This window comes from Girardinichthys multiradiatus, chromosome 10, assembly GCF_021462225.1.
Source record: "Girardinichthys multiradiatus isolate DD_20200921_A chromosome 10, DD_fGirMul_XY1, whole genome shotgun sequence".
Classification (NCBI taxonomy): Eukaryota; Metazoa; Chordata; class Actinopteri; order Cyprinodontiformes; family Goodeidae; genus Girardinichthys; species Girardinichthys multiradiatus.
Window position 1 is genome coordinate 36387033 of NC_061803.1, and position 13952 is coordinate 36400984.

General features: G+C 42.5%; 1 protein-coding gene across 1 annotated transcript in view; it reads right to left on the minus strand.

The window, feature by feature from the left end:
- The window catches only part of ryr2a (ryanodine receptor 2a (cardiac)), a 301990-nt gene that overhangs the window by 64138 nt on the left and 223900 nt on the right, over positions 1–13952 (minus strand). Inside the window, exons 67-70 of the mRNA XM_047377164.1 lie at positions 3567–3627; positions 2912–3150; positions 2747–2828; positions 1877–2007 (exon numbers count right to left, since the gene is read on the minus strand). Of these exons, the coding sequence (XP_047233120.1) occupies positions 1877–2007; positions 2747–2828; positions 2912–3150; positions 3567–3627 (513 nt within the window). The remainder of the gene's footprint in view (positions 1–1876; positions 2008–2746; positions 2829–2911; positions 3151–3566; positions 3628–13952) is intronic.

Consider the following 13952-nt stretch of genomic DNA (forward strand, 5'->3'; position numbering starts at 1 on the left):
GCAACTTATTAACCCCCTTCTAAAAAATGCACTCTCTGCCTTTCTTAGTTTAATCGTATTTCGTTTACCCCTGCCATATTGATTTTATTGGGTTTTTGACGTGGATTTCTAAGGGTCCCCAATCTGTCTGCCTGCAGCGTCGTCTGCATCAGCTTTTGGGTTTTTCTGCAACACCCCTGACTGACAGAAGGGTGAAGTTAGGTGATGTAAGTTGTGTTGTGTTATACTTTTAGGGGCTGATGTTGTAAAGATTTGCGTGTACAAAACCACACGCAAACCTATTTGCGTCAGCAAAGCTGATCTACAAACGAGGTGGTAATTGGATTGCGTGTGCAAAATCAGCGGAACTACAGGCGCAAACTTTTTAGTGTGTCTGCCTTCATGAATATGGACAACATACAATAATGACCCAAACGCACAAATTCATGGGAGGAGGATATGCAAATCTCATCCCTTACCACCCGAAATGCGATTTTCAAAGCCTGAAATGGTTTGCGGGCACAATTTTTGCATTTGGATTTTGCACATTTGAAATGCGGGTAGTAAATGGGACAAATGTTTGATGTCACTTTGGCCAGAAGGAGGCATAGATAAAATGACAGATGACACACAATCTTCTGTACATGTGGCAACAGATGTGGGTTGTTAAAAATAAAAATGTAAATTATAGACAAGAATGGAGATAGAATAGAGAATAGATTCTATGTAGCATTATCTAAACTCTGATTTGGAGCCAATCACAAACAAAAGCCATGATATTTCTCCTATGGTAAAACGTCTTGCAACACTTCATTCAACATCATTCCAGCGTAATATTGCTGTCGGTGATCATCTGCTGAACGCACACAAACCTGATCATAACAAAATGCGCACATAACTGATCATGACCCACTGTGCTTTGGTGTTGATAATATCATTAATAGGAAAGTCTAAAGACATTATAAGGCAGATAAAATCCCTTATTTGCAAGAACAGAACCCGGTGAGTCTCAGAAAAGAATTAAAAGATCAAGAGAGATAAATTAATTAACAGACTTATTTGTCTTTTATATTGTTAATATTGATTGGCTAATTTGTTGCGTGTTACATCGAGCAAGAAAAGAGAAATAATCTTGTCGGAGCAGATGACAAATCTGATGTGAGGAGCTCAACAAATGTTAACTAACTGTAAGAAGCCAGAAAAGCAAGGGCCGAATGGAACAGAAGGAAAAAATCAGCAACTGGATCATTTATAATGATGCAACGTAACAATCCCTGCATATTTCTAGCAACACAGCAGAGGTTCTGTTTGCTTTTCCTCTTGTTCCGGCCAACAGCACATGCAATTTCTTCATTTAAATAGGGCGGTCTGCACTTGTTTTGCACCTGCTATTCCTTGCACGCATAATCTTTGAAAATCGCAGGCAATCCGCCCACTCATTGCACGTGCAATTTATTTATAGTACACGCAAATTAGCATTTTGGGATCTTTGAAGATCAAGCCCTTAGTCTCTCACAACACCCAGTTCTGCCACCTTATTATAATCCAGAATGTAAAGGTAATTAACTTAAGCCACTTCGCATTGTAAACAGTGTTAAGACTTAGATCGTTTAATGATGTCTTATTCTATATATTATAATTAAACCTTCGGATATGTTTCTGTCTTATGTTGATATTTTTACAACAAAAAGGTACCAGTACACTTCATCATTACTGTAACAATTTTACTGCCCAGTTTCTAAAGGTCCACAATAAGCCAAATCATGTGGTGGTTTTGTGCTCTATGAAAGACATTGTGTTTGTAAAAGCACTTTATCCAGAAGATGTTCAGGTTCAAAATGAAATGACTGACAACTGAAGTTTGCCATTACAATAAACTGGTGCTAAACCGAAGTACCTGTTCTATCTTTGCTTGCTTTGTTGTTGTAGATGGAGAAGCTGTTAAACTTGTTCAAGTGTGGCTCCAGGAAGGCGACAGGGAAGGCTGCTGAGAAGGCAGCTAAACACTTTCCTAAAGCTGGCCGCTGTCTGGCGTGCATGGAAACAGAAGAGGAAATGGTTAAGTAATATCATATGGCAGACGCTAAATGCAGACGATGGGAGAACTATAGAACAGTTGTAACTACAAACTTTGGTTGACTAGAACAAACTGCTGACCTTGTGTCTCAGTGAATTCTCTGCCTCAACTAGAGGTTGATGAGGTACATCACATATGCCACAGCCAGCCAGAACCAGGACCACACATCAGGGGGGGGGGGGGGGTCATTATCAGTCCTACTATCTAAGACTGGGTGCCATTCTCTGATTAATTAAATGAAGCCAAAGCAAACTGAATACCTATGACCTACATAAAGTCCCACTGTTACAGCATTTAAATGCAACATTGGGTTGTATAACTACTGACTTGCTCAGAGACTGATGTTACACCACAGTAACTGTCATCTTATAGATGCTTGGCTGCAAAGTGAAGATCACAAGTGCCAAAGAGTAGCCCTGTAAGTGGCATTCCATTATTTTACTTGTCAGCAAATGACACTACTTGGAAAGCATTACAGTTATGCATGGTCAAGAAAAGTGCACTACTAGCCATGACAGAGAGAAAAAGGCAACATGCAAGCAAAGCTTAGCTTCCATGTTTTTGCTGAATACGTGATTTTTGCTTTCAACATGTTTGTGTGGTGGCAGGAACAGAAAATAATTGATGGCATGTATCACCAAATGCAATCTGATTATAAAGGAAAGTTGGGAGGTGTTGGATATGCAGTACCTCTCAACATAGATGCTTTTGTTGGTTCCCAGAAAGTAGAGGCTATTCAGTATTCTGTAGCAGGAGACCTGGACTTCATCCACTGGAGCAAGAGGGACAAGAATGTTGAAAATATGAACATTCTGTTTGGAGAACAAATAAACTCAAACCCATGTCTTTACGCACACATAAGGTCCTCTCCAAACATGTTCTGCCCGATGTGCTCAAACAGGGAGGAGAGCACCGGCAAGAGGGCAAACGTGGTGTAGTTGATGATCTGAGTGACACCACGTGGTTGCTCTCTGGAGTGGGTGAACTGACCGCGCTTTAGGTTCTCCTGAGTTTTCTCCAAATCTTCTGCCACACTATCAAAATAGGACCGCAGAGCTGTCTTCACTGACTCAAGCCCAGTCTTCATTACTGTCCTGGGAAAAATATGTTTAGTGTTATTGTTCCAAGCACTGGTTTTTCTGACTACATTTACTCTGAGGCTCATCATAGTAAATCATTTTGTGTAAGATAAACAAATGGCACACTCCTGGTATGCAAAATAGGCCTTGGCTGCCTACATCACATTACGGGTGAAGTGGGCCATGATGATGTGTGGTTTTGAGCTTCTAACCTACGTTTAATTTAAAGCTAGTCAGTGTTGGATAAAAAACAATACTGGAATATTGCACTAAGTATTGAATATGGGAAAACAGAAAACATTTATAAGTGTCTGAGACCTGACAGTTTGAAACTTTTCAAACTACCTATGATTATCTTTTGTGCTCATTGGTTTCTTTACTGTTCGAATATATTCATAGAAATATTACCAATGTATAAAAACAAACAGTACCTAGCATCGAGGCTTTGTCCCAATATCTGCAGACAGTTGACAATTGATGTTGCATTGTTACCTGGAAAGCAGAAATCACATGAGTTAAGTAAACTATCCACAGTTCAGTCATCAGTCAGAAAGGATAGCTGTTACCATATGTCCCAAACCACACCAAGAAATTCCACGCCATACTATACCGTACCATACCATGCCGTAAATACCATACCACATTATACCATAACATACCACCACACCATACCACGCCACGCCATGCCATGCCATGCCATAAATACCACACAATACCATACCATAAATACCATACCATAAATACTGTACACCACATACCACCACACCACACCATTCTATAAATACCATACCACACTACACTACACCACACCATACCATATACCACCACAGCACACCGTATCATAAATACCATATCACACCAAACCACACCATACCATACCACACCGTACCATAAATACCATACCATACCACACCAAACCACACCATACCATACCACATACCACACAACATACCACCACACCACATACCACCCCACCACACCAAACCAGATACCACCACACAACACCATATCACACCATACTATAAATACCATACCAAACCCCACCATACCATACCACATACCCCCACAACACACCACACCATACCATATGGTATGGTGTGGTGGTATACCATACCACATACCACACAACATACCACCACACCACATACCACACAACATACCACCCCACCACACCAAACCAAATACCACACACAACACCATACCACACCATACTATAAATACCATACCACACCATACCTCATGCCGCCACATCACATCACATCACACCATACCACACCACACAATACAACACCATACTGTACATAACACCAAATTTTACCATACCATACCACACAACACCATACTATAAATAACAGCAAATTATACCATACCACACCACATACCACCACACCATAAATACTGTACCATACCACCTACTACAACACCATACTATAAATACCATACCACACCACACCACGCCATACCATAAATACCACACATCACCATACCATACCATAAACACCATACCATACCACGCCACACCATATCATAAATACTGTACCATACTATACCACACCACACCATAAATACTGTACATACCACACCACATACCACCACAACATACCATACTTCACCATACTACAGGTCCTTCTCAAAATATTAGCATATTGTGATAAAGTTCATTATTTTCCATAATGTCATGATGAAAATTTAACATTCATATATTTTAGAATCATTGCACACTAACTGAAATATTTCAGGTCTTTTATTCTCTTAATACGGATGATTGTGGCATACAGCTCATGAAAACCCAAAATTCCTATCTCACAAAATTAGCATATTTCATCCGACCAATAAAAGAAAAGTGTTTTTAATACAAAAAACGTCAACCTTCAAATAATCATGTACAGTTATGCACTCAATACTTGGTCGGGAATCCTTTTGCAGAAATGACTGCTTCAATGCGGCGTGGCATGGAGGCAATCAGCCTGTGGCACAGCTGAGGTCTTATGGAGGCCCAGGATGCTTCGATAGCGGGCTTGAGCTCATCCAGAGTGTTGGGTCTTGAGTCTCTCAACGTTCTCTTCACAATATCCCACAGATTCTCTATGGAGTTCAGGTCAGGAGAGTTGGCAGGCCAATTGAGCACAGTGATACCATGGTCAGTAAACCATTTACCAGTGGTTTTGGCACTGTGAGCAGGTGCCAGGTCGTGATGAAACATGAAATCTTCATCTCCATAAAGCTTTTCAGCAGATGGAAGCATGAAGTGCTCCAAAATCTCCTGATAGCTAGCTGCATTGATCCTGCCCTTGATAAAACACAGTGGACCAACACCAGCAGCTGACACGGCACCCCAGACCATCACTGACTGTGGGTACTTGACACTGGACTTCTGGCATTTTGGCATTTCCTTCTCCCCAGTCTTCCTCCAGACTCTGGCACCTTGATTTCCGAATGACATGCAGAATTTGCTTTCATCTTAAAAAAGTACTTTGGACCACTGAGCAACAGTCCAGTGCTGCTTCTCTGTAGCCCAGGTCAGGCGCTTCTGCCGCTGTTTCTGGTTCAAAATTGGCTTGACCTGGGGAATGCGGCACCTGTAGCCCATTTCCTGCACACGCCTGTGCAAGGTGGCTCTGGATGTTTCTAGTCCAGACTCAGTCCACTGCTTCCGCAGGTCCCCCAAGGTCTGGAATCGGCCCTTCTCCACAATCTTCCTCAGGGTCCGGTCACCTCTTCTTGTTGTGCAGCGTTTTCTGCCACACTTTTTCCTTCCCACACACTTCCCACTGAGGTGCCTTGATACAGCACTCTGGGAACAGCCTATTTGTTCAGAAATTTCTTTCTGTGTCTTACCCTCTTGCTTGAGGGTGTCAATAGTGGCCTTCTGGACAGCAGTCAGGTCGGCAGTCTTACCCATGATTGGGGTTTTGAGTGATGAACCAGGCTGGGAGTTTTAAAGGCCTCAGGAATCTTTTGCAGGTGTTTAGAGTTAACTCGTTGATTCAGATGATTAGGTTCATAGGTCGTTTAGAGACCCTTTTAATGATATGCTAATTTTGTGAGATAGGAATTTTGGGTTTTCATGAGCTGTATGCCAAAATCATCCGTATTAAGACAATAAAAGACCTGATATATTTCAATTAGTGTGCAATTAATCTAAAATATATGAATGTTAAATTTTCATCATGACATTATGGAAAATAATGAACTTTATCACAATATGCTAATATTTTGAGAAGGACCTGTATAAATACCATACCACACTACACCACACCATACCATAAATACCATACCACCAAACTACACTATAAATACCATACCACAATACACCACACCATACCATACCACACCACATACCAACACACCATACCATAAATACCATACCACATACCACCACAACACACTATAAATACCATACCAAACCACACTATAACATACCACACCACAACACACCATAACATATTATACATACAATACCACACCACATACCACCACACAACACCATACCATAAACACCATACCATGCCACATTGTGCCATACTATACCACACCGCACTACAACGCACCTAATTAAGCACCGAGCCTATAGAAACTGGTTTAATGGGTTTTGTCTACGGCGGTAGAATGGGTTTTTACCATTAAGACAGTGGGATAGTGAAATAAAACCACACACAGAACACAGTACACAGCAGCTTAATACAACAGTACACATGAATGTACAGAAAGCATGCATATAATCCCAGGGATGTCATTAGATGAAGAGCTTTGGTACCAAAATGATGCTGAAATTCTACAAATAAGAGTACAAATTCTGTTGTAGCACAGTGGGGAGCAAATAAATTTAAATTAAGAGTCCAGGTGAAAAGAAAATATAATCCCTTTAAGTTTCAGTTGGTGAGCTATTTTATTTTTATATAGGGGGTTTGGGGATGTACTTAGTTTTTCACAAACCTTTCTATTTTAGCCTTATCTTAGTAAAGAGACATGGTTATCTGTAGTGTGTGATTTTATACACTTTAGGTTGAGTTAAAAACATCTTAACTAAACAGACCAAATGATGCATAGGTGGGATACCACCAGAACTGACAGGGGGTGTACTTTCTTTTCACTATAACTCTGAATGTCAAATGATGGTACCATGTGCACCTGACATGCTCAACAGAAACTAAAGTGAAACATTGTGGTGTCCCTGTATAATTAGGGAAATGCTGGAAACAGTAAAACATAAATGTTAATTGCTACCAATCATTGTGTCAGCATATAATGGTAAATGTTTTTTTAAATATTTTATAAATAAACTATATTGGCGAGCTGTCCGGGATGTACCCCGCATCTCACCCAATAACCACTGGAGATAGAACCAGCGCCCCCGCGACCCTGCACCCAAAAGCAGGTATAGACAGTGAATGGATGGATGAATTAAAGTGATACAGCACACCTAGGAAGAATTTAATTATGTTTTCAAATCCTAAAACACAACCACACTAAATATTACTGGTTATTTTATTGGTTCTGTGATTAACCCTCCATTACATTTAAACGGCCAAGAGATGAGGTGGAAATCATTTATACCATTGCATGAGCAACTGGGACAGATTTGGCAGTAAGTGAACATTTTTTTCTCAAACCTAACATATAGGAAGGCCACATTGGAATAACCAGAATTGGTCCAGGAAAGGAAACAGTGAACCTACACCAGGGTCATGGGCCACTTATGTACTTTCAGAGAGAGATTTTGCACATGTTGCACCACTTGGGAGCCATTGGAACTTACATTTATAAAATAGGGAATCCTGGCTAAATTCGAAAATGTCAGAATACACACAGCATCAATCTTTGTTCTACATGGGCCTGGAGCTGTACAGAGTGTACACACTCAATACATGAGCATCATAACTGGACAACAAACCAGTCAAAACATGAAATCTTGGTCAAGTTAATGATATACCTACTAAGGTACACTTCTTGGTTGAGAATGACAAGAGCCCACAATAAATTATGAGAAGGAGATGGACCAGTACGGGCAGTGTGATGTCTTAGCTAATGTTTTGCTGAGAAACTGTGAGGGTTTGTGTAGCGGAGGACCCCGGAATGCAGACGAGCAGGCAGCATGATGGTAAGTGAAATTATTTAATTAACAAAACTTACTACAGAAGGTGATGGCAAAAACAGACATGGGCAGGCTGGCAAGACAGGCTTGGCTTTATCAACAGGACAAGACATGAGCAGAGATGGTGATCCAAAAACCTAACTTGACAATGTCAGGGCTCTGTGTTGGTGCGCAGTGTATGTGTGTGTGTGTGTGTGTATTTCTTTCCAACCTCTGCAGCGTTTCATGGCAGGTGCTGCTGATCAGGGCCTAATCACTGGCCTTCTTAAGGAACTGAGACCAGGAGAGAGACGTCAGCCCGTTGCTACATATTTGTGGTACTGACCGTGATGTGCAGTGCTTGTGTATAAACTTTGCTGAACCTAATCGTAAGTTTCTCTTGTCATTTTCCCCAGACCTTGCCTGATGGGTTTTTTTAAGGCTCCTAGTCCTGTGATCTGTTTTCTGAGCGAGCTTCAAGGTTTTGTTCCTCATCTCCCACCGTGAGTCTCCCTGCCTTCTCAGCTTATGGCCCTGGCTTGGGTGACGTTTTTTTGGAGAACCTTACTTCTGTTGTCACCTGCCTGTGCACCCTCCTACATGGGAACGCTTAAACTGCCTGTTTTGGTTAGCTGAAGCTGAGCATGAGGCAATGGAGAAATACATTAATAATTCCCTTAAGACAGGCATAATCCGCTCCTTCTCCTCTCCATTAGGAGCTGTTTTTTTTTTTTTGTGTCCAAAAAGGAAGGGTCCCTAAGGCCCTCCATCGATTATCGCAGCCTAAATGAAATAACCATCAAGAACAAGTACTCTCTTCCCCTTCTCTCCTCAGCTTTTGAAGCAGTTCAAGGAGCAACTCTGTTCACCAAACTTGATCTGCGAAATGCCTATCATCTTGTTTGGTGTTGGACCACTTGTTTGCTGAATATTGGACCATTTGCACGTTGCTGGACGCCACCAGGCCTCCTGGCGTTTTCAGCCATTTTGTATCCAGGACAGTCCGTGCCTACAGATCCCGTCGGACATTGCATGTTTGAGTAGGTGAGGATTATTAAATCGGAAGAGCGAGTGTATCAGGGCTGTGATTTAATAAATATTCACATAGATGGTAACAGAAGGCATTCTGTGTTTATTTTGAGTAACAGTGATTCGTCAGTCAAGATAAAGTTGAAGTTCCACACGTTTCGACAGAAATGGTTGATTAAACAGTGACATCTCTGGTAATAGTTATCAATTATTACTGAGTATTTAACGGTTGTAATTATCAGAGGCGTTGAGCCACAATTACAACACCAGAAGACAACTCTGGTCTCGATTCATAAATGAGGATTTTGGTTAAGAAATTAATTTTGTCAAATTATGATTTTTAATTATAATTATTGATAAAGATTAATTAATCAATAATCCTAATTCCAACATCGGATTCGGGAGGGGGACGAATGGAAAACTGTTTTTAAGACTCCTATTGGACATTATGAGTACTTAATTATGCCTCTTGGTTTAACAAACGCTCCAGCTGTCTTCCAGGCTCTTGTAAATGACGTCCTGAGGGATTTCCTGAACGTCTTCATTTTTGTTTATCTGGATGACATACTAATTTTTTCAAAGGACCCAAGGGATCACCACAATCATGTCCGGTCAGTGCTGCAGAGACTTTTAGAGATCAGTCTGTTCATTAAAACCGAGAAATGTGAATTTCATGTCCCCACTGTAACCGTTCTTAGACAGGTGAAGCCAGACCCCAGTAAAATTTCTGCAGTTCAAGAATGGCCAACCCCCACAAGTCATAAACAGCTTCATCATTTCCTAGGCTTCGCCAATTTTTACAGATGTTTTGTCCAGGATTTCAGCCGAATTGCTTCTCCTCTTACTGCCCTGACATCCATTAAACAACCCTTTTTATGGTCTCCTCGGGCTGATAAGGCATTTGCTACCCTCAAGCAGCGTTTTGCATCAGCTCCAGTTCTTACCCATCCCAACCTCAAGGAACAGTTTATTCTGGAGGTTGATGCATCTGACACTGGAGTTGAAGCTGTCCTCTCTCAACGCTCCCTGACAGATGGCAAGTTGCACCCATGTGCTTTTTTCTTTAAGTGGTTCTCCCCCGCTGAGAGAAATTATGATGTTGGAGATAGAGCCGCACTATTGGTTTCCGTCGCCGTTATTTCTGGTGGCCTTCTTTAAATAGACACCGCTGAGTTTGTGTCTGCCTGTGCTATCTGCGCAAGAAACAATCCTTCTCACCAACCCCCGGCAGGTCTTCTTCAACCCTTAGCTGTTCCTAATCGTCCATGGTCACACGTAGCCTTGGACTTTGTTACTGGACTTCCTCCATCCAGAAATAAGACAGTCATTCTGTCAATCATTGACCGGTTCTCTAAAGCTTGCCACTTAGTAGCTCTCACTAAGCTCCCCTCTGCCTCTGCTAGACTGCTGGTAAACCATGTTTTCAGGTTACATGGTATCCCCACAGAGATTCTCTCTGATCGAGGTCCTCAGTTTATCTCACAGGTCTGGAGGAACGTCTGTGCATCTTTTGGGGCTAGATCCCAAACCTCTTCTGGCTATCAGCCCCAGACCAACAGGCAGTGTGAGAGGCTCAACCAACAGCGTGAGAGCACCCTTCGTTGCTTGTGTAATAATAATCCCACCTCTTGGAGTCAACATCTACCTTGGGTTGAATTTGCACACAACAGTCACATATCTGCTGCATCTGGCTTCTCGCCTTTTGAGGCTTCTATTGGCTTCCAGCCTTCTCTCCGCTCTGCTTCTTTCCCTGACCCCATTCTTCCATCTGTCCGTAGTCACATGTTGTCCTGTAGAATAATCTGGGACCAAACCAAGACCTGCCTCCAACGCACTGCTGCTCAAAACAAGAAGTATGCCGATAAGAAGAGAAGACTTGCCCCAACTTATTCCCTGGGACAGGAGGTCTGGTTGTCTTCTAAAAATGTTCCCTTGAAGGCTCATTCCAAGAAGTTGGATCCCAGATTTTTGGGTCCCTTCAAGGTTGACTCCATCATCAGTCCCACCACCGTCCGTTTGAGGTTACCATCCCATTATCATGTCCACCCCATATTCCATGTGTCCCAGATAAAACCAGTCGTGTCTAGTCCTTTGTGCCCTCCTTCCAGACCCCCTCCACCCACCTGGGATATTGATGGCCACCCTGCCTTTACTGTCTGCCACATTGTTGACTCCCGGCGCAGGGGTCGTGGCGTCCAGTCTTTGGTGGACTGGGAGGGGTACGGTCCTGAAGCTCGTCTTTGGGTCCCTCGCAGTTTAATTTTGGACCCCTCTCTCATCACGGATTTTGAGAGGTTGTCTGCTCCTTCCACCAGTAGGCTGCCAGGAGGCGCCCGTTGAAGGGGAGGTAATGTCAGGGCTCTGTGTTGGTGCGCAGTGTATGTGTGTGTGTGTGTGTGTTTCTTTCCACCCTCTGCTCTAGAGCGTTTCCTGGTAGGTGCTGCTGATCAGGGCCTAATCACTGGCCTTCATAAGGAGTTGAGACCAGGAGGGAGACGTCAGCCCATTACAACATTTTTGTGGTACTGACCGTGATGTGCAGTGCTTGTGTATAAATTTTGCTGAACCTACTCGGAACTTTCTCTCGTCATTTTCCCCAGACCTTGCCTGATGGGTTTTTTAAGGCTCCTAGTCCTGTGATCTGTTTTTTGAGTGAGCTTCAAGGTTTCGTTCCTCATCTCCCACCGTGAGTCTCCCTGCCTTCTCAGCTTCTGGCCCTGGCTTGGGTGAGGTATTTTTTGGAGAACCTTACTTCTGTTGTCACCTGCCTGTGCACCCTCCTACGTGGGAACGTCATCACTTGAGAGCTAAAGGAAACAAAGGAAACTGCCATCTACCACACTCATCCTGCCTACCTCCATCTCAGAGGAAAGACTTACCTCCCCAGTTTAAACACAACTGCTCTGGCTGTAAGTTCCTGAACAAACCCTTCTAAAAGAAAACACCTTGAAATTCTCCTGGGATATCCATTACCTTGTCACCTTCCCTTCCAGAGAAGAACTAGTCTCCTGCTGTCATTACCTGGGTCCCTGTTTCGCCTTGTTCCTTTTTCTTCACAAAATAAATCTGTTAAAACGCTGTCCTGAATCCGTGGTTGTGTTCTCCTCAGAGTTTAAAGAAACGCTACATTATGACAGACAAAATATGAACTAGAAGACAAAAACTAAAGCATGACCAGGAAAATAATAAACAGAAGCATGATTCAAAACCAATCAAGAATAATAATAATAAGAAGAAGAACTCAAAAACACCCACAAATCATGACAGAAACCTTGGGTCGTGCCATATATATGTGGATGTTACCCTGAGATGTAGAACCCACCTTAGCATAGTTTCTGAATAATGATCCCAGCCACACTACAGAAATGCTTGGACAATGGTTGGGAAGAAAAAATGTTGAGGGGTTTAACTCCTCCAAATTATCCAAGTCTTAATCCAATCAAGTATCTCCTCTTATCAAACGTTTGCTCAGTTGACACTTAGATGGATGTGCAGCAACCCACCATGAAGAAGCTGTGGGAGCCAGGATAGAGTATAGATCTTGTGTGTGTGTCTTATGTGTTGTGTACATGAAAATGTGGTTCATGTTGCCTTATAGCTGGAGAGGATGACTTGCTACCTCTCTGAGACACTCTGGTCACATCTCTGTTGTACTAATCCCAGCATATAAAATACTGACGAAACAAACTCAACTAGTTAAATTACATACAAGGGTCTGGGAGCAACCTCAGCAATGCTGCACAGTTTAATGCAGACAGTTTACAAAGAAATATGACCATAACTGTACCTATTGACCACAAGCCTAACTACATAAGTACAATCATAAGTAAGTACATAAGTACAATCAAGTATCTCCTCTTATCTTATCAGTGTTCCCTAATGAAGGCCTGTGATGTAGCATAAATTGCAGGGGACAAGGCTGCTCTGTCCTAAGCAAGCTCTGCACCGAGGTATTTATACTCCTCCATCACCTCCACTTCTTCTCCCATGATAGAAATAGTTTTTGACTTATTCCTGTTTCTCTTAAAATCTACAATCATCTCCTTTGTTTTAGATGATTGTTTCCACACCATGCCACAAAGCAGTCCACCACCTTCCTGTACTCAGCTTCTTGTCCATCTCTGATCCACCCCACAACTGCAGAATCATCTGAGCATTTCTGCAGATGACAGGAGTCTGTCTTGTACTGGAGGTCTGAGGTGTACAGAGTGAAAAGGAATGGTGAGAGAACAGTCCCCTGTGGTGCTCCTGTGCTACTGACTACCTGGTTAAACACACAACCCTTCAGTCTCACAAACTGTGGTCTGTTTGTCAGGTAGTCTTTGATCCAGGAGATCGTTGAGGCCTCCACCTGAGTCTTCTGGAGTTTCTGACAAAGCAAATCAGGTTGGATTGTATTAAATGCACTGGAAAAATCAAAAAACATGAACCTCACAGTGCTGCTGGCTTTGTCCATTCATGATTCATGAGAATCAGTGAATCAGTGGTAGGAAGTCAAACAGCTAGAGGACTGATGCAGAGCCAACAACCTAATGCTAAACGTGGACAATACAAAGGAGATGATCATCTCGCTCCAAAGGTCACGACCTGAGCACACACCCCTCAGCAGCAGCAGCAGATCAGGGAGAGAAGATAACAATAAGTTCCGGGGTCTTTAAAACCTTAGATTGCTATTGCATGATCAGGGAGATCTCTCTATATGTGGGTGGTAATG